Consider the following 27,474-nt stretch of genomic DNA (forward strand, 5'->3'; position numbering starts at 1 on the left):
ATTGCAGCTGGCAAACAGGACATAGCTGCTCGGGTGTTATAAAAACCCTGTTACGATTCAATTACTTACAAGAGAAAATGGGGCTCCAGAAACCCTGATGTGGCGCCATCCTGTACTCTGGAACCAACCAAAAGGAGCCATGAACACTTCGCCCCACTGACAAGCTGGGTTTCCAGCAACAGGACCCTGGAGGAAGTCCGAACAGTCTGAAAACACGGGCCAGCATGGAGGGACCAAAAGATTCAAACCATTTTATTTTTTTTAATAAAGTTAACAGTAAAACAAAATTCACAAGCCTTCCCCGCCCCCTCTCTTCAGTGCTGGTTTCCTCTTCTCACACAAAGCACACAACAGAGAGGTCTCCAACTGAGAAAATGAAACTGCTCTAAGTACAATGAGACATGATGAAGGCAGGAGTCTAATTATGTCCGTATTCAAGGTTAAAACAAGCATTTCAGGTGTGTGTATGTGGTTTGTAGGTTTTTATTTTAGCCAAACTGGAAAAAGAAATTTCCTGGCCCAGAAGCTGAAAGAGAAAGTGAGAAATATTAGAGCTCGTGAGTCTCTCTCCAGAACGAAAAGGAGGACTTGTGGCACCTTAGAGACTAACCAATTTATCTGAGCATGAGCTTTCGTGAGCTACAGCTCACTTCATCGGATGCGTACCGTGGAAACTGCAGCAGACTTTGTATACACACAGAGATCATAAAACAATGGTGGGAGGAGGTATTGTTTTATGATCTCTGTGTGTATACAAAGTCTGCTGCAGTTTCCACGGCATGCATCCGATGAAGTGAGCTGTAGCTCACGAAAGCTCATGCTCAGATAAATTGGTTAGTCTCTACGGTGCCACAAGTCCTCCTGTTCTTTTTGAGAATACAGACTAACACGGCTGTTACTCTGAAATCTCTCCAGAACAATGCTCTTGAACATCCGTGGAGTGCTGGACACATAACGCAGCCCTTGGACAGACACACACAAGGGAGGGGCTCCGGGCAGTTTACTCTGCCACACAAAGAGGGGAACGGAGTAAAGCTGGCACATGGTCAGTGCTGATAAGTTAAAGGGGTCTGGAGAAAGGATTGCAAGGGCTAGAGTAATTTGCAAACAAGACTTTTCCCAGGTCAGGGGTCCATGAGTTTCCCCCCTGGATTGTATTAATGCTGGTTAAGGTGCCGACCAGATGCTAGGCGCTGTACAAGCCATCCCTGTGCCAAGAGGCTTGCAATCTATGGTGAGCGGACCATGCACCAGGAGAAGGATGGTCAGTGTGGAGCATAACAGCCATTTGCAACATCCCCTGGCCAACTCAAAATGCAGCGACAATAGGCCGGGGCCTCCAGAAGGCTCCCGGGAGTCTTGTTGTCTAACAGGAGGCAGTACAGACTAACTATACAACGTGTCTGATCAGACACCCTCGTTTCCAGATTCAGTGACCCAGCAGGTGTGGGCCTGAGTGACAGCCAAGCAGATTTCTCAGCAACAGAACACCATTAGTGCCAAGTTTCCTCACACCCTGAGGGGGAAGCTTTTCTCTGCATAGGCCCCAGAGGCAGCCATCGGCTGGGGCACTGCACAGACCACGCCTTCTGTGCGGGCCCAGAGGCACGCAAGCAGTTAAATCAAATGAACCCTTTCGACCACCGACCTACGGCGGGGACGTTAATATGACCGTCACGTATATGAACAGCACACACGTTTCTCACGCTGGTGGAAAGACGTGTCACCTACCTTCAAAACTGAAGCCGCCTGGCCCACCAAAGAAAGCCTTGAAGATATTGTTAGCATCAAAATCTGCGGAGGGAGAAGAGAGGTGCAAGTTAGAGACACTGCTTGTGTTATTTCACGTCTTTGTACAGTCTTCTTAAACAAAGGCTCCTAAAGTCCTTTACAAATGGATACACACATGGCTCGCTTTACCCCCCACGGAAATGCAGCAGCAGGGAGCAGCGCTGCAGGGGTTTAGGGCAGAGTGCAGACTGCCGGAGTCACCAGAGACACAGGCAAATGGAGTTCGTGCTAGAGCTAGGTCTGGACACTACGGGCCAACGGGCTGATCGCTGGGATAAACATCATGCAACCAACAGGGACCACGAGTGCTCAGCACCCATGGAAGACAGTCTCTTCAGCAGAACAGTGCCCCCTAGCTACGGGCTGGGGCACTGGTTCAGTACTGACTGAGGGAAGCTGCTGAATCACCAACAGCTAGGGGCAGCCCTCAGGTGTTCCTTGGCCATCTCCCCCTCAAGCGTCGACACAGCAGGAGCATGGTCAGTTCACAGGTGCCATGGGACACAGCAACGTTAGCAGGCGTTTAACACAAGCAAGGTAAGGGACAGCCCCTCCAGCAGTGAAGGCAGACCTGGCATCCTTTTACCCTGACAAGTTCATCCTGGCTCGCATGTTTGTGGGAACACTAACCTGCCATGTTCACGCCATCCTCCTCCAGATCCTGCCCACTGTCGTAGCGAGCCTTCTTCTTGGGATCCGACAGAATGGTGAAGGCTTCTCCGACTTCTTTGAACTTCTTCTCCTCTTCTTTCTGTATTTCTGCGCTTGCCCCACTGTGCCGGTCTAAGGGGCGAAGACAGGTAGGAAAGAAGCTTTCAATTGCTGCCAAGCGTCGCTGATAAAGTAAGCTGTAGCTCACGAAAGCTTATGCTCAAATAAATTGGTTAGTATCTAAGGTGCCACAAGTCCTCCTTTTCTTTTTGCGAATATAGAACAACACGGCTGCTACTCTGAAACCTGGAAAACACTACACGTTCCAGCCAAGCATCGACTTTTATGTACCACCATGGTCATCCTGCTGAAATTGTCATTAAAGACCTCAAACGATACAGCCCAGTGGGAGGTTCTGAAGACGGGGAAAATGTTTCCTCTGAAATTCTCTCTTCCGTTTACTTCTGCTCTCTGAAAAACCTAAAGCAGTGAGCTGCATGCTAAGAGCAGAAAACATTTCTCTACCTGGGTGATGCATGAGTGCCCGTTTCCTATACGCCTTCTTGATCTCATCTTCAGAGGCGTTTTTGTCCACCCCGAGGATTTTATAGTAGTCTTTCCTCTTGCTTTTTTTCAGTTCCACCTGTGCATTCTTTAGGAATTGCTTGTGTTCTAGAAAGAAGAGCAAGGCAGAAGGAAAGAGCCTTGTATCACATGCAGCCTTAGTAGCAACAGAAGGAAAGCATCCTTCTAGAATTAAAGAATTCGTTTTGTTTCACTGTCCCCAGCGAGACATCTCCATTAACGAAAAATGCACTCACGTCATTATACTTAACCCCCAGGGTTTGGGAAACGGGGGCCTAGGTACTACCCAGCCAGCCATAGCCTCTCGAGACTCTGCATGTCAGATTTTGGCCAAGCCTCACTCACACGACAATCCCTTTGCATTACGCTAGGTGCGATACCCAAACTAAACCATTCATCGCGCGTGGCTTCTGCTTGTAAGGCAACACCCTGGGGTGGGGACAGAGCCAATTTTTTCATCTTTGAGAACAGAGGAGACTCTTGTGCTCAGGCCTGGCACTTCGGAGATGGCTCCAACAGGAGGGGTCAGTGATGGCCGAATTTCCAGAGAAGTGTGAACTGCTCAGTCAATGGGGTGTGGGCACCTAACTCTGGTTCCTTGGAAAATTCCAGCCCAAGCCGACTCAATGTTAATGTCCTTTCAGCAGCGGCGCCCACTTCCCTGAGCCCCTGGTGGTGCCTGGTGCACCAGGCAGTATCTTAAAACACCTCTGGCTGCTATGCAAGGGGAAATGTTAACACCCTCAGTGTGTCAATAAAACCTTGGCACCAAACATCTTCCTGCCCTGGATAGTACTGTAGCCCTGGTGCTGCAGAGATCAACGGAACTGGGGAGGCTTTCATGACACCGCTGCTAGTAACAGGCACATAAGTAGCCCATAATACAGGCAGCTCTAGATCCCTGTGGTATCCCAGCATCTCCCAAACATGTTAATTTATCCTCAGTTCCCCTTGGAGATGGAGACGTGTCATCCTCCTCATTTTCACTGATGGGGAAACCAAGGCATAAAGAGATCCAGTGACCTGCCCAACGGCACTTGGCATTTGTGGCAGAGCCAGGATTTGACACCACCCCCTTCTGGATGTCAGTCCAGGGCTAACCACTTGACCAAGCTTTACCCCGCTCTCCAACACTGGGAGAGAACAAACTCTCACACGATTCCATTAAGCAGCTGTCCTGGAGCTTCTGGGGATTTTCCCAATATCCGTACAAAGCAAGGGGCAGCATTAAAGCAAGAGGGGGCAGATCCGTGTGTACAATGGCAATTCAGGTGTTTACCAGCATTGCCGCCTTACAAGAAACAGGTCTGTCAAGGGGCAGGTCATGTGTATAGAAAGCGAGGGCTGATGCTTTTACCTTTTGTTTTCTCTGTCTGGTAAACTTTTTCATAATCCCTCACAGCATCTTCGTATTGTTCTGTGTCCATGTAACTATGCAAGGAAACAACGGTTACAATGGAATAGTTTACAGAGACTAACAAAAACCACAGCAGCAGGGGTTAAATTATGAGGCTTCTGGAGGGATAAAACTACCGAGGGAAAGATATGCCTAGGACCTGCAGAAGCAAAAATGAAGGGGCTCCGTAGGGAGAGCCCAAGGTGGGATGCAGCCACCTGCATTTCTCAGGGGTGACCCACAAAGGAAACCCTGGCAGACTAAGCCTGTGCTCCGGCCCCGACCCGCATCTGCCGTCTTGTTGTGCAGGATGAATCCTAGCAGGTCAAGAAGCCATCCCGCATAGAATCGCTTCACCCATTCACCAGGTGCAGGAACTACCAGCAGCCGCTGGGAATTCCGGGAAACTGACGCAGAGTCAGACACTAGCTATGGTCTCAGGGCGGTTAAGAGTGATGAGACATTTCGGTTAATACCCTCCGTTACCAGAGGGCTCAGTGGTGGCTGGTTACTGCCTGAAGAACAGGCAGCACTGTCCCATCACCAGATATTACCGAGCCCCGGATGGGGGTGGGGCAGGGCAGCCAACTTGAAGGAAAAGATCAGGCATTTCAACTTAAAGAGTGATCCGACAGGGGGCCCCAGGGGCCCTTTCAGCACAGCAAGTGCCCAAGAAACTCTGCCACTGCCCAGGAGGAACACCAGGGGCCCAGGAGAAGGGGAATGCAGAATTTCTGATGAAGACTGTTGAAGAGACATTAAAACTGGTCTCCGTGCAGCAAGCCCTCAGCCCCTGCAGCTGAGCATGCATTGTACAGGGACAGCCAACCCTCCAAGCAGCGGCAACGTCACTAAAGCAAGGGTCCCAAGCGCTGGCGTTCACTGCCCAGGCTGTGCCACGTGCCCTGGGTGCCAGTCACTGTGGGTTCAGAGACCCTCACCCAGAACAGGGTGGCATAGCCACTATCCTTGAAGAGAGATATTGGCCCTTTACAGGGAGGCATGAAAGGCAGGTCTTGCGACAGGTCAGAGCCAGCCCCATTTCACAGCAGGCTCTGTAAGCCAGGTTAATGGAGTGAGATTTCAACCACTCTGGGACAGGACACTGCTTTAAGCTACTTGATTAAATCACCAGCTACAAGGGAGAACAAACAAAGGCTAAATGTGACTGGCAGCCCACGGCATCAGGTCCACGACGGTGCTGTCAGGCTTCCCGTAGCCACCAGGCACACACCTGGCTACAACAGGAGCCTGCGTTCACACACCGCTTCCCTACGACGCTGCCTTTCATCCCCATTCAACTGGTCTCAGCTCCGGCAGCCAAGCAGCACTGCAGACAGCTGGTCCCCAACCTGAACCTCCCTCTGGGTGTTCAAAGCCCCGGCCTGCTTACCATTGTGCTCTCCTCAGGTATGCTTTGATATATGTGTCATCCAGTTTTATTGCATTTGTGCAGTCATCTATTGCTTCTTCTAGTTTCCTAAGCTACAAAGCCAGACATACAGTTATTCGTGAATCCCCTTGAGAGGGGATGGATTTCGACACGATTTATGTTGAAGCTGCGGAGATGGAGCTACAATCTCCATGCAAAACGAAAGCCACAAATACATGGCTCATCTGGAGACGCCTCTTTCCACCTGTCTGGCACATCCCCTTTTAGAACCTGCTTCTCTGCCTCACGGAAGGGCCTGGAGGTGAACTCCCTGCCAGGACTCTGCCTTGAAAGGAGACAAAACACACTGCTCCCCACCCCAGCCCAGAACTCGTGCTCCCTAGGAATACTGGAACTCTGACTGCACCTGGAGAAGCAGCAAATTCATTTTTATAAACCACTCACTGCTGCTTCTTAGAAGAAGCGTTTGGAAGGGGCTGGGGGTGCAGGCAGAGGGGACGAGACTTGGCCCCACACTAATTCCCAGGTGGGATTACAAACTGGCAAAAATTAAGGAAATTAAAGGGGCGGGGATGAGAAACCACGTTACCAGTTTTCAAGTGTGAGCATCACACAACTGGAGCCAGATCTGGCTCCCCACTCCCACAGCCCGATGGCCGGAACGGCCTTCTGGGCAGGCTCCCACGCCCACTGGTTTGAGCAGGCATCGGCGACTGCTCCGGCAGCAGAGGGTGGGATTTCACGCTGTGTGGGTCACATGATCAGCAAGGAATTGCTCGGGGTGGTGTTAGGTTTGGTAACTCCTGTGTTATAGTTTTCTTGGATGTCTGGCAAGGGCGCCAGGGCTTTGGACAGGTGTCCTTTCTTTTTAGATGGAATTAAGTACAGTAAGTGATCTGTGGGCGCTGAAGTCTCCTCGTTCTCAGGACAGGATTAAATAACTCAGCTGGAGAAGGGGATCTAAGGCCTAACACTTCCCCTGGCTTGGGTTTCATGTCTTTAGGACAGTTGTGTCCCATGCTGTTTGGAACAGCACCTACCCACGCAAACATGAACCCTAGCTCCTTGCCTGCAGAACTAGCAGGGACTAGACAGCCCAGCAGGGATGGAGAAGCATTGCCAAACCAGCCTAAACAAAAGAGAAATTTGGCACCATGCCTCGTTCTGGAACGAATCATCCCTCGTCTGTATCCCATGGGTTTCTCCTCCACGGCAACGCAGTTTATAACTGGGGAGTGCCTTGAGCTCCCAGGATGAACGCCCACCTTTAATGCTGCCTGGGTCTTACCTTTGAATTAACCGTCCCCCGGTTACAGTAGAGTTTGGCATTTGTTTTTATGTTATTTGGGTCTATCCCCAGTGCCTCTGTGTACAGTTCATATGCTAGTTTGTAATTGCCTTCTTTAAATGCTTTATTTCCATCTTCTTTCTTTGCTTTAAGTGCTTTGGCATTCTGAAAGAGAAAGTGCCCTGGGATGAGGACAGACACTCTATGACATCAAAGCCCAAGGCTCACTGATCCCAAGACACACTTTCTAACTTGCTTTCAAACACAGCCCCAGACCATACAAGCTGCAGCTTTGTCACCACTCCAGCTCCTCTCTGCTAAGAAACAGCCAGTGTCAATCGCAGCCATTCCCCGTGGGACGAGGGGACCAGTTAAAGCTCAAGGTCAGAATGTAGCAGGGAAGGAAACAGTTGTATTATAAAAAAGGAAGGAACCCAACATTTTACATCTTACCCAGCTCAGTGTTGCCTGAAAAGGTGGGTGAAGAAGAACTAGATTGGAGAAGAGAGGACGGGGCAGGAACTTGAGAGGAAAAACACTTCAAATGCAAGTCAAGCTGCAGATCTTCACATTTTGACAGCTTGCGTTAGACTTCACTGGAAGTCAGAGGCTAGAAACTTAGTATCCAGGACTGCAGAGAGTGATCTCCGATTGCTCCAGAGAACAACAGGCAGGAGGGGCAGCCCACAGCGTGGCCTAACCCTGGAGAGGTCTATCAGTGGCTACCCCACAGGGAAGCAGCAGGTGGAGTTCAGGATGGACCTGATGCGCTGGCTACAGCAGATATGTGGAGGGTTAAAGCGTCTGGGAGAGGGGAGGGGAAGAACAGCAGGAAATGGGGGAGGGTTCAGCTGAGCAGAACAGATTCATTATAAGCCATTGGCTCCCCAGTCTCGGTACTTACTCGGCAGGCGAGACATGCTTTCTCGTGATCAGGAGCCATCCTGAGTGCCTGGACGAAGAACTGCACAGCCTTCTCGATGCAGTCTTCATAGTACAGGCAAAGACCTCGGACGTAAAGGGCGTCTGCGTTTGTGGAGTCCATGCGTAAGATGTCGCTGGAATAGCCAGACATGCACATTCAGAATCCAGTCTAAGCACTTTCGAGATGTCATTTCCTTCTAACCATCAAGAAAAGCCTCGCTTCACCAAGGCGTTAGCTATTTCACCAAGCCTGCAGCCAGGGTGCTGCACTGGGAAACGCAGGCAGGCCTGTGAGTGACACGGTGGGAAACCCAGCATGGTTTTTAAGCAGGTGGCCTTAGTAAGACTAAATGGCAGGGGTGGAATTTGAGCATCTGTCCTAACCACATCTTGCACTTCAAGAGGAACTTAAGTTATTACACGTGTGTTTCCATCACAGAACTCCCCTCTCAGGGCTAGGTTGAACAAATTCACACTGAGCTAGTGCTCTTGGGACACCCGGGGCTCGTTAGTATGTCAAGTGTTCCTACCTAGCTACAGACTGTGCTTCTGGATAGCGACCCAGCAGTGCCAAACATTCGGCCTTGAGGATTTTGAACCGATGACAGGCAGGAGCGAACTCCAAAGCGCGGTCCATGCAGAACACGACCTAGCGGAAGAAGAAAAGCAAGTGGGAACAAAGCAAACAGCCAAGAGCCAGAGCTGAGAGACAGTGCTATTTCTGCACCAGCGGGGATGGCAGACTGGTCTTCAAACTGAACCATGCAGACCCAGAAAACACACTTCAGTAGAAGCCTCCCCGATGTGTAGGGTCCTAAAGGCCCCTCATTTATGAAGATCTGCAGCTCGTCTTGTATTGCTCGTGAGCCCATCTCTAGGGTATCCAAGCACCACACACACAACGAAGGGTCACAAAGTGCCCCATGGACAGCAACAGACCAAACCCAGCCCTTTTAAACCCTCTGATGCTATGGCGAAAGAGGGTTTTCTAGGTGCCTGAGACAGACCATTATGCTCCCACGTTTCCTGAACTTCTCCTCTCTCCCCATTGGTAGGGAGTGTGGGAAGTGGTGGAAACTCAATCGACAGAGACAGTTGGAACCGGACTGAACAAAGCACAAGATGCCAGTGCAGGGACCAAAGCTGCACTGGCCTTTGATAGGCTGGGTGACCTAATAGGTCTTTTCCAGCTCTGGTTTCTCTGGTGGAGACAGCTGCATGAGAACGGGAGCATTGTTCCACAAAGGTTCATCTGCTCCTGGGGCCGGGCTCTCAATCCCCCGTTTGTGACATCACAATTAGCTGCTGTGGGGAGCACCGATATGCTACAGATTGAGGAGTCTCCCGCCTTCTGGGTGGGGAAGGACCAGGAGCAGCTCTCCAGAAACAAAGGTTTTGTTTCATGACAACGTCCCTAGCGAAGTGAGATGGGAGAAGTGAGGGACGGAGACACAGGCAGAGTTATTCCTAGATACAAAATCCAGATTGTGAAGAGCAGCTGGCACAGTGGGACAATCGGATGAGGCAGAGCTGGGATTGACCATTACAGAATCCAGAGCCTGGGCTTCAGGCATCTCCTCCTGCAGACACTTACGAATAGTGCTCTTAACCCTGATGTGATGAAGAGAAGGTCTCCTGCCCTGAGCCAAACCCTGACCTCGCATACATCCTCTGAAGGCAACTGCAGTTGGGTGAGAGTCGCATGTGGGTGTCGGAGGGCAAATGTGTCTTTCAGATTTCACGGCTACTCTCACTAAGGCAGGGCAGTACCAGCTGCACCCAGCCCATGAGAGGCTTAGAAACAGGAGTGGAGGATACGGTGAATAGCTATGCATTCCCCCTTTATCTCTTTAACACTGGCAGGGAACCTGCTGCTTTGTGAATAGGGATCCTGGGGATGTCTTATAGGACCAGTGTTTGCTTTACAGCTGCTGAGAATGTAATCTGATGAGCAACGCCCACAGCCAACACCCCAGTCCCACCCATACTCTGCCCAGCCTGCACGGCTAAGGCTATTCCCGCCAGGCAAGTTAGCTGGGTCAGTGCTGGATCAGCATAGCTCTGCCTTCCTCACAGGGCAGCCCACGTGTGCCCCAACAGCCCAGTGGAGTTATAGACTCCAAGGCATGATTTGGCTGTGGGGCGCCTTCTCCCGCACTCCAGCTAAGGGCCAGCATTCCCTACCTAAGTTCCTTCTAAGCTGCGCAGCCTGCCAATAAACCCCCAGGCAGGGGCTCAGACTGCAGCAGGGTGAGATGCCTCTCCCCCAGCACGGACCTGCCACGCCAGGGGAGAGGCACCCCTCCCTGCTGGCCCCAACACGGACCTGTCCCAGACTTGCCACTACTGGGGGAGAGGGCCTGGTCCAGGCCCACCAGAGCTGCTGGGGAGAGAAGCCCCGCCGGAGCTGCCGCAAGGGAGCGGTGCCTCTCCCCCGGCCCCAAGCTGCTGTGTTGAGAGGAGTCCTCTCTCCGCACTGCAGCCCCAGGACAGCCGGCAACCCCAAACCCCTCATCCATGAGCCTTCACCCCTAGCCGGAGCCCTCATCCCGCCCCACTCCAACCCTCTGCCCCAGCCCTGTGCCCTCTCCCCCATGAATTTTGTTATGTGCACCAATAGGAAGGTGATGTGTCACACATTTCAGCCATATTGGTGCACATAACAAAATTCATTCTGCACATGGACATAAAAAATTAGAGGGACACTGTCCCTGACTCCTGCTGAGCCAGCCAGATCAGTGTTTTCTGGTCATATTGTGACAAAAAAGATCCATGTTGATTTTACCTTCCTGAAATCCCGTTTCTCAAAATCGATTTCAGCTATTCTCTCGTATTCCAGCACAGCGCTCGCATTCTTCAACTGCAAGAAAGGAGGGCACAGTCGGTTTCGCCTCGACGGGTCTGCACCTCCGCTGGGTGGCATTTAAACCAGCCAGTGCCCAGGACACCAGAGCAGCCCTGGGAGCAACAGTACTCTAGAGCTACCCTTGCTTTTCTAAAGCCAGTTTAATGCGGGCACCTGGGACTGGACTGGCTTGATCGCCCTGGAGAACGAAGGCCTCTGCTTAACCACAGACAACACTGCCCCCCAGCCACCGCCGCTCCTCACCACTCCCCCCGATTGCCCAGTCTAGCTCCCACATCTCCTCGGCCCTCGGCCTCTCAACCAAGGAGGAGAGCGCACACAACAGCAGTTTTGCAGAGAGGGTATCAGTCTAATGAAAACTGGACTGAGAACCCCCAACTCATTTCACCTCTCCCCCCATCAGATGGCTTCCCCACAGTGACACCATTTAGTCACTTCTAACCTGAGCTACACTTGTTTCTGCAGCCCAGAGGCGAAAGGCTCCATAGCACAATCCTGCTCCCCTGGGCAGCCCCCATGAGGGGGAAATTTGGATCTCAGAGAGTTTCTTACCTCTTGTTGTGCCTGAGGGTTTGTACGATCCAGTTCTAGAACTCGTTGGAAGCAGCGGCTGGCGGCCATGGCATTCCCGAGAGACAGGTGACATTTCCCTTCCCGTAGGTGTCCCTGAGAAGATAGTTAAAAATGTGGCAATAGTTGGCACACGCGCGGGGGGTGGGTGGGTGGGGGTGGGTGTTCCAAAAGCTAGTAACAATGATACACTGAATGGCTGGTCACCTACCCTTACAAAGGTATCGTCCAGTCTGACAGACTGTTGGGCATCTCCCAGTGCTTCCCGGAACTTCCCCAACATCATTAGGGTGGCTGCTCTGTTACCATAATAACTGGCATTGTTAGGACATGCGTCTGGAGAAAACATTACAGCAATCCCAGTTAGAGCAATGCAAAGGGCTACACAGGTTGTAGACAGAGCACATTACAAGGTCACTACTGGGTTCAAAATCACATTCCCTGTTTGCACGTTCATACCTTGCCTGAGCAGCTTAAAAATTACCTGGAGTCCACCATTTATACATAGGAGGACCCAGAGGGATCGGAGTTCCCTTTTGCAAGCGCCCTGGAAATAACAGTGTCCCGTTCAGTGCCCATCAGCATGGTAACACTGCTGAGCCCACATGGGAGGGAACTGTGCAATCCTTAACACTACGGAGATCCCAATCAATCAGCCTGGCTGGAACAGACATCGACAAGGTGCTACAATACAGCTATCCCGAGCACTCACAAGCGTTCACGGTAAATCTGGTGAGACCTTGCACGGTAACTAACACATCTGCATCACCGGGACGCCTGGAAGAGGTTTCTTCCACGTGTGCCGTTAGCAACGCGAGTTGAGCAATATACTGGGTGATCTCCCCCCATAACCCATTCGGTTTTAGCGAGCTCCAGAACACTGTCACAAACAGTCGCTCTCACCTATGGCTTTTGTGTAGTAGTTATACGCTTCGTTGTAATCTTTCTTGGCATAATAGGCGTTTCCTTGTTCCTTGAAAGACTCTGCTTCTCTGAAAGAGTAAAATATCCCACCGTGAAATGAACAGAGACACACTGACTGGCCACAGCCGCCTCAGGACAGCTCTGCACGGTTCTACTGGCTACACATGGCTCTAAAGCTGGCCTACCTGGCCACTACAGAATTCCCCCTTCGATGGTACTCACGGGGAAAGAGGGTACCCCATGTCCAGGGGACTGCGGGCTGCTGGAATAGCCTTTGGGGCCACAGGCAGCTGGCTACTTGACGCTGTACTGGGGCCAGCCAAGGATCACAGAAGCTCATGATGGATTCAGAGCATCTTTGCACACGGCCACCGCTCCGACTCTGGCCCCGTGAGCACGGACTGAACCAAGGGTATTTGTTCCTGAATTCTCAGAAACCAAGAAAACTGCTGAAGCTTTAACAGAATTTATGGGTCCGATCCTGCAAGGTGATGTTTACCCCCAACTGCCACTGAAATCAGCAGAAACCAAAAGTGCTGACCACCTGTCAGGAGCAGCTCCAGACCACGCAGGAATGGGCCAGACCACTGGAGAGGTCTCCTGAAGTCAGCAGGAATGGAGGGTGCCTGGCAGGCTGAGGAGGGGCCCAGGAAAGGCCTGGCTGCAGGGTCAGGTTTTTAAATCTCCTAAAATATTCCACGTTCAGCCTGATGCATCTCCCCCAAAGCCCTCGGAAGTTGAGCCCTCAGAAAAACAGAAGTAATCGCACCCACCGTCCATCTCACCACGTTGGCAGGGCAGCACGGCAGGGAATATGCACTGTCACCCTTCCATGCCCCACAGCCAGTCCTTTGCACCCCACATGTTAGGAAACACTGCACTGAGGGACAAACTCTCTGGGGCGGCATAAGTCAGGCAAAACCGGGCCCTGTCACTGCATCTGCTGCTATTCTGCTGCTGAAACAGCAGCATTGACTAACATTTACAAAGGCTCCGTCTCCCACGTCCCAGCTGCTAGTTCAGGGGTGGGCAAACATTTTGGCCTGAGGGCCACATGGGGGTTGTGAAATGGTGTGGAGGGCCTGGTAGGGAAAGCTGCGCCTCCCCAAACAGCCTGGCCCCTGCCCCCATCCACCCCCTCCCACTTCCCGCCCCCTGAGTGCCCCCCTCAGAACCCCCGACCCATCCAACCCCCCCTGCTCCCTGTCCCCCCCACCGGGACCGCCCGAGACCCCACCCCCTATCCAACTCCCCCATGCTCCCTGTCTCCTGACCGCCCCCCCGAACCTCCGCCCCATCCAACCGTCCCCTGACTACCCCCAGGACCTCCTCCCCCCCCCCACCAGGCCGCTCACAGCGGCAGGACAGGCTTGTTGGAAAGCCCGGGAGGAGGGCGGGTGCAAGCCACGCTACTTGTGCAGTGACGTGGCTGCAGGGGAGGGGCCGGGCAGGACAGTCCCGCAGGCCGTAGTTTGCCCACCTCTGTGCTAGTTCTTACCACGGCCTCTGTCTGGTGGGCCACCCGCTCTCCTACCCTGCACGGCTTCTCCAAAGCAGCGTCACCTCTCAACAGGACCCAGACAAACCTTAACAGCAATAGTGTCTACATATGGTCTTTCGGGAGTTTAGCTACCAGGGCTTCCCAAGTTCAGGTCCAATTAACGTGAATGGTTTTGTTTCCCTTTCTATGCCATTGATGGAGATGGAGGCTTTAGAAGCATAAACTTGCCCTGTTCTAGAATGTATTTCAATCAGCACTGGGATAAAATCATTTGGGTCTTCACCACTGCACCCAGAGCCTCAGAAATGAAAGCACCCGAGGTTTCCAATTACGCTCAGTCCTTCCGAACTATAACTCCCACAATGTACACAACTCGAAACCCTCTTCCTTGGAGGAAGGCAAATTTCAGCAATCAAGCAACAGGGGGCAAGTCTACAGAGTACACAATTAATGACCAAACTCGCATTAAGGATACAGTATCACTTGGATTCCAGCCCAGCACAGTCCTTATGGTACTGAGAGCTATTACACTGGGCTAGTCCAGCCACAGATATTTGCTGCACATGGTAAGCAACTCCTTCCTTACCGCAAGCGTAGCTGACTGGCATTGGACGCCTTCCTCCCCATAAAGGAAATGTCAGTCAACTGCTCCCTATATAGAATTCACAGCAGCAACGGGGCAAAGGCCCATGGGACTAAAATAGCTAAGGGGCCATTCCAGCCTGCTAGAGCAGAGTTCCACATTCAGTCTCAAACGCTCAGGCCACACCAGACAGGCTCCGAGCTGAGCTTCTCCACTTTCAGAAAACCCAGGGCCCAGAGTTACAGAAATGACCTGTGAAGTCCAAGGCAGACATATAGCACTGAAACTAGCTTTCATACGCCAAGGCAAGCAGCACGGGTGTACAGAACGGGCAGCCCAAGGAGTTATTAGATCTACCCCCAGCCCCCTCCTTCCCTGTAAGGCCACATGGTTGGCCCAAAGCTGATCAACCAATTTTACTGCTGGTGAACTTAAGCAATTTCTACTATCGCTGTTAGCTTTGTAGTAGTGTCCAGAGGCCCAAATCAGGATCAGGCCCCTCTGCACTACAAACTCTCCACAAACTCATCGGCAGGTGTCAGCTCTATCTTGAGGCGCTTGCAGTGTAATCTGTCAAGGAAGCTGTAAGCAGGTGTTCCAGTTGGTTCCATTTTAATTTACAAACGTCTGGTGCGGCTCAGGCTCTGAACAAGCGGCACCCCTCTGCCATCCTCTTTTGATGGCCTGAGTGAGACTGAAGCGGTGCCAAGACACTGTGCGAGCTCTGGAAAGCAGCGATTTCACCCTTCATGACATCCTGGCCAGGTAAAGGCTGGGTGCCATGCACATGGTCCAGGACAGCCGGGGAATGCGCACCACTGACGGTATATGGGCTGGCTTAAATCACGGTAGCCAAATAAGAGTCCATTGCAGCCACATGGAGTACCTTTACAACGGATGTATGCCAACCCTCCTGAGCATCAGACGAGGCATGGCAGGTTGGAAAGTCAGAGATCTGCTGGTCCAGAGCCTATTATTTAACATTGACATTGTCGGAGCCCTTTGTGCTAGCTGTTGGACAGACCCAGTAAATGACAGTCCGTGAGCCAGAGAGTCCAAGCTGAAGACACCTTTCAACACCACCCCTGATTAAATCATCATCTGATACAGAATAAATCCTGGTCTGGGTATTCAAAACCCTGGCTGTCCACGTGCCCCTCTCTGTAAGGAGCGAAACACTGCCATGGCCCCTTTCTGCCCAAAGGACGGCATTTCAGCGGGCACTGAGCTGAAGGCTATCTGAAGCGAACAATGTGAGTTATGTTTGGCAAGCCCACTAAAAAAGGAACAAAGGGAACTGTGTGGGGGCAAGTTAACATGTTTTTAACCTCATTCGGGCTTGCCATTGGCCACTCCCACAAAACTGCCTCATGCACTGGGCTAAAAGAAAAGGACGACTTGTGGCACCTTAGAGACTAACCAATTTATTTGAGCATGAGCTTTAATAAATTGGTTAGTCTCTAGGGTGCCACAAGTCCTCCTCTTCTTTTTGCGAATACAGACTAACACGGCTGTTACTCTGATGCACTGGGCTGTTTTCACAGAAACAAGGCAAGTTTGTCAGCTGGCAAAACAATAGATACAGAGTGTTACCACTCCAAGGGCCTTCAGGGTCAGGGCTAAAATATGTGCTGCTCACTTTCATTTTTAATCTTGTTCCCAATTAGGTTCAGCTCGGGATGCTGACAATGGGCAAGACCCAGGTCTAGTGGCACTCCACTGGTCAGACACACCAGGGATACCCTTGGCCCAGTATGTTTAAGTACTATTTAAAACAATCAGTCAGAGTCCAGGGGCGACTGGGTGGCAGAGCAGTGAGCTGCCATGTGGTGCTCGGAGAGCGCATGTCCCAAAGTGGGAGTGCTGGGAACGCAACAGATCCAGATCCCTCTCCCTCTGTTTCAGTGGATTCACTTCAGGGCCTTGAAAGGTATCTAATAAGTTCCCATCCAACCCCTAGCCTGAGTCTGGTCTGAATGAGCTTTCATCTCTATCTGGTGGGAAGCTGCCAATATGCCCTCCTCACCCATGCCCAGGAAGGGCATCATGCCAAGGTTGCCAACAGAAATGAACCCTCTGCTGCTGTGATTGAAACCTGTAATCTCCAGCTGCACAACCAAGTCAGCCGGGGGAGATGCACCCTGGAGTGCGTCAGAACACGTGGCAAGTGTCAGAGCAGAACTCCCCACCCGCACTGCACTGGCTCTAGACGGAAGCAGAGCTAGACAAATATGCCCCCTACTTGATTTACAGCAAAATGAAAAATCACTTTTTAAAATGGCATTGTCCCGACAGACAGTGCTCCTCCGGGCAGTTTAGAAGACACATGCAATGTACATCTCATCGGTGCCAGGCTGTCGGTCTCTCTCTCAACTCTTGGAGTAGTGATTGTTTCAGTAACTCGTGCCAAGGGGGTGGATTTGTACCACGAATCGGGAGGGGATTTTCACTCCATAAGATAAGACACCCATGCACAATGGCCACTTCTGAAGATGAGGAGGGTTGAAGCATTCAGAAGGCAGTGAAGGAAGTGGTGCCTAGAAGTTTGCTTTCTAGCATGTAGGGCAGGGGCGGGCAAACTTTTTGGCCTAAGGGGCACATCAGGTTTCCAAAATTGTATGGAGGGCCGGTTAGGGGAGGCTGTGCCTCCCCAAACAGGCAGGCATGGCCCCCCCCCCCATCTGACCCCCCCTTGGACTCCTGCCCCATCCAACCCCTCCCTGTCCCCTGAGGGCCCCCCCATCCAACCCCTCCATTCCTGATTCTCCCCCCCCTCCCCGGGACTCCCCTGACCGCCCCACCCCCTGACCACCACCCTGAACTCCCCAGCCCTCTATCCAACCCCCCCTGCGCGGGTGGCTGGCAGCACCACACCACCGCACAGCCCAGAGCACCGGGCCAGGCTGCGGGTCTGCCGCCCCGCCACCCAGAGGCTGGGGGGAGCAGCAGGGGAGGGTCCGTGGGCTAGCCTCCCGGGCCAGGAGCCGGGCAGGAGTGGCCCGCGGGCCGTAATTTGCCCACCTCTGGTCTAGGGTCCTATTGTTGTGGTTACGTATTCTGAAGAACAGGGCAGCAAAGATCATTGCAAAACCTGATCTCTTGGCCTGCTGAGCCACCTGCTAGAAGTGAGCAGATTAAAGATTTACAAATCAGACCAAGCAACTTTACCAGTCATTACGCACTGCAGTGTTTCTAGTGGTTACAGCTGTAGGGCTGGTTTCAGAGTAGCAGCCGTGTTAGTCTGTATCCACAAAAAGAACAGGAGGACTTGTGGCACCTTAGAGCATAAGCTTTCGTGAGCTGCATCCGATGAAGTGAGCTGCAGCTCACGAAAGCTTATGCTCACAATAAATCTGTTAGTCTCTAAGGTGTCACAAGTCCTCCTGTTCTTTTAGCTGTAGGGCTGTAAGCCAGGACTCCTGGAGTTATTCCCTGACCGCCAGTGAGTCACTGACCACTGCGCCTCATTACCCCATCTGTGAAACGGGGGGTTAAATACAGACCTACCTCACAGGAGAACTGTAAGGCTCAGTAGTGCTTATAAAGCCCTTTGATATAACCTGATGAGGCGTTACAGCAGGATGAAGAGTAGGAGGATGGTTGTTTCTGTTTAGCGTTGGTTGGGTTTCTTTCTGTAGTGTTTACTAGACAGCACTTTGTTGACATGTCAAACCTCAGTGGCTGGATAACCTTACCAGAGAGGAAGTAAACCCGGCTGCCTTTATTGTTTACATGCCTTTAAAGCTGAATGATGAAGTCTTGCAAGAAAATCAAAGTGACTTCAAAACATGTAGGCAGAGTTGCTAGGTTTGCAAGATCCAAGGCGTGAGAGCCCAGGAACAGAACGGCAGCGTCTCTCCCCAGTTGTGTTCTAACAACATAGCCCAACACACAGAAAACTGTTCTTGTTTACCACTGTCTCTGGCTATCCTAACAAAACAAATGCAGATCTCCTGATATCATTAGTAATTGTTTCAATCCAAACAGATGCTGCAGCCTGAATGAGATCATTCTGCATCTCACACTGATGTAGGCTGCATTCCCCACTTCTGCTTTGCTAAAAATACAATCCAGGCCTGAATGGATTCCTTTGTTCAGAGAGGTCAGTGTCTCTTGAGGGCCTCTCCGTGGTGAACCCAGGGGGTGGGGAGGAACAGAGCCACACCAAGGGACTCACTAAGAAGAGTCTCTTTCATTGCCTGCAAGCACTGAGAGCTCTGCTAGGAGCCAGCTGTCTGAAACTCCTCCCTTCTCCTGAAATGTGGTGAACCGCTAGGTTAACAAGCTTGTCATGCGCTCTCAGTTCTCCAGGTGCTGCAGGCAGTCCTACTCCACAGCCCAGCTCAACCTGAAAGGCTCCTCGGACTCCTTTCACAGGAAGAACATTCCTGATACCTTCTCCCCTAGGATCTGCCACATCCTCACTGGAGACGTGTGCCCTCCTCCAGAAGGGCAGTGGCCTCAACAACTCCCCTCTGAACTATTCAACCCCAGTGGCTGGAGGGGCTGGTAGGCCCTCTGCTCACCCTGCCTCTGCAGCAATCCCAACCCTTGCTAGCCCTTGGAACAAACTGCCAAGACGGATAACTCACCCTGCACAACAGTGAGATGGTCCCAGATTAGCCCAAGAGCTTTATCATCTACTTTTTGAGCAGCATCTTTCATCTGCCTCCTACCACCATATAAATCCTAATACAGATTTCCCGCTGCTCTAGCTTGCGACCCTCTTTTAACATACTAGCATCACCCAAATTGCATACATGATTTTCATAGCACAGAAACAGAGGCACAGCCAAGAACAAGTCATTTCCAGAATGACCAGAGCCTTCCGAGCTCTGTCTGAACACCACCTCCCAAACGTAGCTGCTGCACTAGCCTTCCTGCCTGGCTGGCACTCTGCAGCCATCCACATCTCTGAATGTGTAACTCAGGTCTGTACAATCTACTGAGGTGGCAGACTCAACGCCTCCCACAGCCCTCACTCCCCTTTCACTTCCTGCCTCTACTGCAAAGTACTTTAAGCTTCTCTGGGAACTAAAGAGCTGGGAAAAAGTTCCAGGAAGTCAAGTGCTTAGCTTTGTGTTTAGGAGGCTCTACAAGGTCAGACACTCCAGGCAGTTCACATGTTGACTTGCTTTCCAGGCAGCTCGCCTAGTGCCCTGCCATGCAGCGGTCTGTTTGCATCTCCAAACTCTCTGGGCTGGCAATAGTGAATCCCCAAGAGGTCCAAGCAACCCCTCTAGTCACTTGCAGGGGCAAAAGGCCACAGTCAACTTGCTTCACTGATGCATTCAAGGCATTTTGCTACAGGATATGGAGCCTTTCAGCTGAAATCCAGCCCAGACCTCTACCATCAGATGCTATTCAGTTACCTTTGTGTAAGGATATGATTTAATCATGGAGGTCATAGATTCTGTGACTTTACTGGACCTCTGACTTCTTTGGCTGCAGCCGGGGCTGTGCGGTGGTGGGGCTCGGGCTGTCAGTCCCCCCTGCTTCAGCTGTCATTCCTCCCCCCAGCTATTTTTAGTAAAAGTCACAGACAGGTCATGGATGCCAGTGATTTTTTGTTTATTGCCTGTGCAACCTGTCGGTTATTTTCAGTAAACGTCATGCTGATAAAATCTTCATCTTACCTGTGTGAAATGAGCTTGGTGATCTTAGTGCCGTTCACAGTGGTTAGGTGATTACAGCCTAAAACCAGCCATCCTACCTAGCACTAGACAGCCCTCTCCCCTTGGCATGCTGACAGTCTCAGCAGAGAAGCCAAGGAATGAATGGGTCACACGCAGCACAGAGCGGGGTCTCCTCTCTCACCCCCAAGAGATGCTTCTTTCAGGTCAGGGATGAGAAACAGCGGCTGGGAAATGAGGGTGGAGGCAACACGTAAAGCTTATAGCGTACTTCCATACTGCTGTCTTCAGGCCGGTCAAGCCAGCCTCTCACATCGCTCTAAACTCAAAGGAGACTTTTTAAAACTTAAATCATGATCTTATCCTGCAGCTAGACAACTTTCAGAGTAACAGCCGTGTTAGTCTGTATTTGCAAAAAGAAAAGGAGTACTTGTGGCACCTTAGAGACTAACCAATTTATCTGAGCATGAGCTTTCGTGAGCTACAGCTCACTTCATCGGATGCATACCGTGGAAACTGCAGCAGTCTGCTGCAGTTTCCACGGTATGCATCCGATGAAGTGAGCTGTAGCTCACGAAAGCTCATGCTCAAATAAATTGGTTAGTCTCTAAGGTGCCACAAGTCCTCCTTTTCTTTCAGCTAGACAACGTCATCTGGGAGCCAGCCTCATTACAATACAAAGCAGCTCTGTAGCATGTCAAGCGGCAGATTCCTCTGTGCAGCAGTACCCCCTGCTGATCAAGGAGCAATGCTGCTACCTGGTGCTTAGTGCAGGGTATTGAGCTGATGAAAGAGGACCTACAGCTCACAATAGGCAGGAAGGAAGGTGGGGAAATCCAGCGCTGTGCAGGCAGATGCTTGTGTTTATCTACCGATTCACTTCAAAGGGCATTGGAGGTTTTCAATTCCATTGTTAAGTACAAATATAACGCTGCAGCCAAGGGGGTGTGTGTGAAGCAGCTCAGCCTATTCCACAGGAATTCCCTAAACCACTGTTTCTCAACGACCAGTCCGTGGACCAGTGCCGGTCCCTGAGATCTCCCTGACGTAGTTTAGGAAGGCAGCAAGCTGGCCCCTGGTATCAATAAGGTTGAAAATCACGGCCCTAAATCAGTTCTGGTGAGGACAACACCCACTATGCCACTTTTATAACATTCGCAGGTGGGCCTAGTGCCAGGAATATTCTGCTTCCGTTTTGTTTTCATGGAAATGGACATAGACCCAGAACTATTGTGGCGCTAGAGGTTTAAAGAGTGCAGCCAGAGAGCCCTTTGATAAGACCAACTGAAATCAAGGGAACTGACTGGGTTTAATAAGTAACCAACACACATTTATGATAAGCCCATGCTCATCCTCTACAATATAGGATTCCTCAACCAAAACAAAGGAGCTTGTACGATGCTTTGAAGACGTAAGGCTCTACATAAAATGTATGTATTAAATATTTAATTTTTGTACACCTACTGTACACTGATTCTATAAACACAATTATTCAAATCCTGTAGTGCACTATGTATTCATATTAGTTTAGTATTTGTGTGAAGAATTCTTTTCAGCACCACTGGTTATTTTAAAAAAAGAATTCCATTTTGGCCTTGACCACTGGAAGCCCTATTTATTCACAGCACAGGTACAGTACCAATGTTATCAATGTACCTTATCTATGAGCAGAATGTCTTCAGGCTTCATGGCCAATTAAACCTTTAGTTTGCTGCTGACGCTGTCAACAAAAGAGTCAATTAATGAGATTTGTTCACTTGGAGACCCACCAACTCATTTCACATGAGATGGCAGTGATCCCCTCACTATGGAGCTACACTGTATTTGAACTGGCCACCTAAAGGTGAAGCCTTCCGACCCCAAGATGAGGGAAAATTCAAATGCTTTGGTTTGGCACATTTTTTTCTTCATTGTGTAAATCTCACCCTCTCCATTTTACAAAGGTAACTGTGATGCACCTTCTGGGAACACAGCCACTCTGAAGCTGGTACCAAATAGTAAAGGAAAAGGGTTGATCAAGGAACTGTTAATCCTAATATTAATTTAGCAATGAGACTTTTTAAAGATACCTCTTTTTAAGATACTTCTTCCACATCATTCAGCACTGAAGAATGAGGGGAAACATCCCCCTGCATATATGCACAACGGATAGACTCTGGAGCTGCCAAGCAGATGACCGAGAAACTATTTATCTGACAAAAAATGAAGTGAAATAAAGCTTCAGAAATCAATTGAGCCACAAGAAAACCGTTTCCATGGTCTAGAAATCTTTTTAAAAAAACTCCCCCTCTTGTGGATATGCTGATCTGTGATTGGATCAGAACACAGAACTTTAGCCAATCAGAATGCAGCTGTTCAACAATAACTGTCACTAACTGCACCACCACCAGATAAAATTAGTGCCGTTACATCCATCATTTTCCATAAGTATCCCTGGAATTTATGCAACAGCAGGCAACCATTACCCCATGACCATACTCCACTCCTTCCCCCGACACGTCTCTTGAACAACCTGCAAATGACACATTCCGTTTATTTGCAGCTGTTTCAGTGCAATGCCAGGACAATTATGCTGAAATACAAATCACTGCTTTGCTACCGTCTATCTTTTCCTCCAGCCTCGGTAAGCAGAAGCAGCCATCAGAACCATTTTAGTACATTCGGGCAAAGGTTAGTCCAAAAACACATTTGTATCAAAACAATTTATGGAGGTTGTGGGGTGGGTTTTTTACTAACAAATTTACCCACGCGCTCTACAAAAGCTGTAGTGAAGCATCAGGTTCCAATGCCTAGTCTGCCTAAGTCCAGTAACACTAAGCACTTACATAGACCAGTCAACCTGTGGAACTCTTTGCCAGAGGATGTCGTGAAGGCCAAGACTATACCTGAGTTCAAAAAAGAACTAGATAAATTAATGGAGAATAGGTCCATCAATGGCTATTAGCAAGGATAGTGTCCTAGCCTGTTTGCCAGAAGCTAGGAATGGGCGACAGGGAATGCATCACTTGACGATTACCTGTTCTGTTCATTCCCTGGCATTGGCCATGGTTGAAAGACAGGGCACTGGGCTAGATGGACCTGACTCAGTATGGCCATTCTTATAGCACTTTGCATGGTTCAAGGGGCTTTACAGACATTAGCTAAGTCTCCAAACACCCTCTCTGACACAGCTGAGCAGTATCCCAATTTTACAAATGGGTAAACTGGGCCAGAGAAGCTAAAAAACTTGCTCAAACCCAGAGAGGAACTTCATGGCAAAGAGAAGATTAACACTCAGGAAGTTCTTGACTGCAGGCATCTGCTCAAACCAAGAGGCTACCAGCTGGCATACAGAAGACGGATATGTAGGTTCCAAGTTCTGAGCTACCAAGAGGGGATGGGAGCATCTTGGAAGTAGCATATTAATTCCTTCCTTCAACACCACCCCTCTAGGTGACCCTGCAATAGTGTTGCCCTGCCACCCCTCAATCAGATTAAAAGACAGGATCACCCCAACGGGAAAAAAAAAAAAAGGCCTGGGGATCCCACCCTCAAAAGGACAACCACTGGATGAAAGACTGAAACTTAATGACTCGGGACTGAGGTACTGGCCCTATCCCATCAAGACAGCTGAGTGAGCTAGGTTGCTTTTGCTCTCCATTCCCGGGGTTCTATCTGGAGTGGGCCAGGAACCAACCCCCCCACCGAGGATGTCAAAGTTCTTCTGTTTCTGGGACTCTGCAGTCCTTTCTATGGGGATTGTTTTATTCATGACCATTTCATTTCCTTCTGCACACAGGTATGGAGGAGGAGAGGGGCTGGTGCTAGAGAACTCTGGAGTAGGAAGACTGAGCCCAGTTCGTGATTTCTAAATGTTGAGACATTTAATATTTCAACCAGTCATTTAAAAGTGAGCAAAGCCCTGGAGAAAATACCGTAAGGAGCAATCGCACATTAGCCCAGGGGAGGGTGTGGATCACATGAAACTTAGCAGGGCTCTCCTTGCACTAGTATTTTCTGTAACGCTATGATACTCGGATATTTTACGCAGCATTCAGGTGCTTTTTTAACAGTGTCATTTATCTATTTAATTAACCACACCAGGGTGCTACAATACTCCCAGCGCCATGCCCTTGCCCTCACCCTTTGATAGCTAATAAGCAGCACACGTACCTCAGGCCTTCACCCTCGTTTTGAAACTGGCACTACCCAGAGGCCCCTTTCAGTTTCATGTTGTCCTCCTGCTTTAGTCAGGTGACCACCTTTCCAGAGTGGCAGGCTCAGCCACCCCTTCCCAGATGTTGTAGTCCTCCTGGAGACACCAGACTGCTGAGACACAGCTGCCAGGTTTGCACACTAGAACTAGCATAGTGCCTCCTAAAGGAGGATCTAGGAACTTCATCCCCTGCTGTGATTGTGGCAGCAGGTGGTAACAAAAGCACTTGCTCTTGGAAAGAAGATGACTTACCAGAGGAAAGGGCTGGGATCCTCACCACGCCCGGGCTCAGACAGCATCTTCACCGCTGAGCAAAATTTGCCAACTAGCTTTAGGGATGAAGGAAGTTTGATCTTTCAGCAATTACTAGATGGAGAAGAACGCAGCTGCCCTAGTACTTTCAACACCCAATCCTGCCTTCAAATACATAGTGTACTTTAGAGAACCAATGTGCACAGTGACCATTTTTCCACGGAGCACGGGACAGGTATTGGAGAGCAGGACTCCATCAAAAATCTCAAACAATAACTGTTCTGTTGCAGGTAGGTGCAATTAATAAGTATCCGTGAAGTCCTCAGGCAAAGGAGTTAGAGAAGGGAAAAGAATTTGAACCTTCTTCAAGGGTTCTGAACTATGAGGACCCCCCGTCCGCCACCACATGCATAGTTTAACTCTTTAACTCCCTCTTTGGGGCAGACCTCGATCTGGCAGAGAAAGGCTTCTGCAGGCCCTAGTCAACACTGCCCCAGGCAGAAATGGTGGAACACACTGATAAAGACCAAAGCCAAGTTCGAGGAAGCCCAGACTTGCTACCTATCCATGTTTTCTGTGGCGCCCATCACTGCAATAGCTAAGTGGTAGGCCAACTGGCACCGTACAGCGGGCTGGGGTTTGCTGTACTGCACGAAGTTTGGCCCAAAGGAGATTGAACCTTTTCTATAAAACAGACAGGGACTGGAACCACCCCTGCCTTTCGTACTAGGACATGGCCAGCCAAGGCCACAGAGCTTCGCACCTGACATGCGGCCAAGCCATCCCGAAAGGAAGCCTCACATGCCGGGAGCGGCAGGCCCTTCTCCCCATACCGCACGCGCACGACGCCTCCCTCCCGAAAGGGCGGCCGTGGTCCAACTCCGCTCCGAGCACCCCGTTCCTGCAGACCCAGCACACGGAGCGCGAAGAAAGGTCCTCGGACTGGGCCAGGTGAAGGCAGCATAGCCTCGGCCACCCCCCCGGGCAGCCGCTCGGCCACCCCCAGGGCTGGCAGCTGGTGGAGACGGGGCCCTTCTGCCCAGACGGGGCCGCGACGGCTGGGCGCAGTCGAGGTGCCTGGACACGTTTCCCTTCCGTGGCCGGCGCGAGGGACCTGGCGTACAGCCCCCAGCCCCCGCAGGGCACAGCGCAAGGGGCACGGGGGGGGGGGGGGGCTACAAAGACATTTCAAGGGGGTGGCAGAAAAAGGCACCCGGACCCGGACTGTTCACCCAGGCCCCCCCCCCCGAGTATCCCCGGGACACCCCCCGTCACCCGGCCGTAGGGGGCGGATTTCCCCGCACTGGGGGTGGGGGTTTAACACCTCGCTGCGCCCACTGTCCCCAGCCAGGCACCGGGGCAGACCCGCCCCGCCCCCGGCAGCCGCCCCCCGCTGCAGCCCCCACGGGGGGGGTCCTGCCTCCCCGGGCCCCCCCCCGCGACCCTGAGACCGGCCCCCCCCCAGAGACAACGGGGGAGAGGCCCAAGGAACGGGGCACCCCGGGGGGGGCGGTGCCGGGGACTGAGCCCCCCCCTCGCCCCGGGCCCGGCCCCGCGCCCCCCTCGGCCGCCGCTACCTGCGAGTCTCCTCCTCGCCGCCCAGCAGCCCGGCTCCCTCGGGCGCCGCCATGATCACATCGCACTCGGCCGCCGCCGCCATCTTACCGCCGGGCCGGGCACCTGGGGAGGGGGAGAGAGCGGGCGGCGGGGGGTGGGGGGGACCGGAAGGGACATGGACTTCCGGGAGCGAGGAGAGGCCGCCGCGGTCCGTCAAGAGGGGCCCGCCGCCCGCCAGGGGAGGGGCCACCGAGAGGGCGCATGAGGGGCCAGAAGGGCCAATCTCCCGGGGGCGGGGGATGGGAAGGGGGGAGCCCAGACCTGGCCAGCCTGGGGGGATGGGAAGGGGGGAGCCCTGGCCAGCCTGGGGGGGGGGAGCCGTGGTCAGCCTGGGGGGGATGGGAAGGGGGGAGCCCTGGGGGAAGGGGGGAGCCCAGACCTGGCCAGCCTGGGGGGATGGGAAGGGGGGAGCCCTGGCCAGCCTGGGGGGGGGGAGCCGTGGTCAGCCTGGGGGGGATGGGAAGGGGGGAGCCCTGGGGGAAGGGGGGAGCCCAGACCTGGCCAGCCTGGGGGGAGCCCTGGGGGAAGCGGGGAGTCCAGACCTGGCCAGCCTGGGGGGGATGGGAATGGGGGAGCCCAGACCTGGCCAGCCTGGGGGGATGGGAATGGGGGAGCCCAGACCTGGCCAGCCTGGGGGGATGGGAAGGGGGGAGCCCTGGGGGAAGGGGGGAGCCCAGACCTGGCCAGCCTGGGGGGATGGGAAGGGGGGGAGCCCTGGCCAGCCTGGGGGGAGCCCAGACCCTGGCCACCCTGGAGGGGTGGGAATGGGAATGGGGGAGCCCTGCCTGGGAGGCGGCAAGGGGGCCATGTTGGTGACTTGCAGAGGGCACCTGAGATTGACCCAACGTGGAGCGGCTGCTGGGTGGAGAGCGACACTGGACGTGTGGGGCATCCGGCCGTGCAGCCTGACGAGCTCTTGGTGGCTGTTCAGCGCCTAGCCCTGACCCCCAAAGGGCACACCTAGGTCCTGCTGTAACACTGCTGATAATAAATGGCAGTGATAATGGTGTAAATAGTAAACTGCCATGCTAAGGCATCCTCCCGCTAAACCACCGCCCCATGGCACCAAACTGTTACCGTAACCACATTCACAGATAACAACCACTTACAGATAATTAGGTTCCTAAACATCAAGCTGTGCCCATGCCTTAGGCCAGTGGTTCTCAACCTGCAGCCTGGTTGTGGCCCAGTCAGCACACTACTGCGGCCCACGTGACATCCTCCAGGCCACACAGGCAGTGTATCTATGGAGTGGATGTGGCCCACATAACACACAGAGAGCTGCATGTGCAGCCCACAGTGGTA

General features: G+C 52.1%; 1 protein-coding gene across 2 annotated transcripts; it reads right to left on the bottom strand.

The window, feature by feature from the left end:
- Positions 1–229: 229 nt before the first annotated feature.
- On the bottom strand, positions 230–26,266 carry DNAJC7 (DnaJ heat shock protein family (Hsp40) member C7). 2 transcript variants are annotated; one of them, XM_073326322.1, is made up of 14 exons: positions 26,130–26,266; positions 12,368–12,456; positions 11,676–11,800; positions 11,447–11,560; positions 10,814–10,888; positions 8,559–8,677; positions 8,009–8,162; positions 7,105–7,269; positions 5,817–5,908; positions 4,385–4,458; positions 2,968–3,114; positions 2,422–2,574; positions 1,732–1,794; positions 230–526 (listed from the first exon to the last, which is right to left on the bottom strand). In XM_073326322.1, exons 1-14 carry the CDS (start codon positions 26,210–26,212, stop codon positions 489–491), a joined length of 1,491 nt encoding a protein of 496 aa, XP_073182423.1. In that variant the 5' UTR covers positions 26,213–26,266; the 3' UTR covers positions 230–488. The 2 variants fall into 2 exon arrangements, with proteins under 2 accessions (XP_073182423.1, XP_073182422.1); XM_073326321.1 differs by lacking the exon at positions 26,130–26,266 and adding an exon at positions 22,175–22,353.
- Between the last annotated feature and the right edge of the window lie 1,208 nt (positions 26,267–27,474).

Source organism: Lepidochelys kempii, chromosome 27 (assembly GCF_965140265.1).
Source record: "Lepidochelys kempii isolate rLepKem1 chromosome 27, rLepKem1.hap2, whole genome shotgun sequence".
Classification (NCBI taxonomy): Eukaryota; Metazoa; Chordata; order Testudines; family Cheloniidae; genus Lepidochelys; species Lepidochelys kempii.

Bases quoted from the DNA above. Each gene is read 5' to 3' on its own strand.
- DNAJC7 (XM_073326322.1), bottom strand. From the start codon at position 26,212: ATGGCGGCGGCGGCCGAGTGCGATGTGATCATGGCGGCGCCCGAGGGA. The intron at 5,909-7,104 runs GTAAGACCCAGG...CTGGCTTTGTAG, and splicing joins GGGGGACGGTTAATTCAAAG to CTTAGGAAACTAGAAGAAGC. The intron at 1,795-2,421 runs GTTAGTGTTCCC...CTCCCTCCGCAG, and splicing joins GGATGGCGTGAACATGGCAG to ATTTTGATGCTAACAATATC.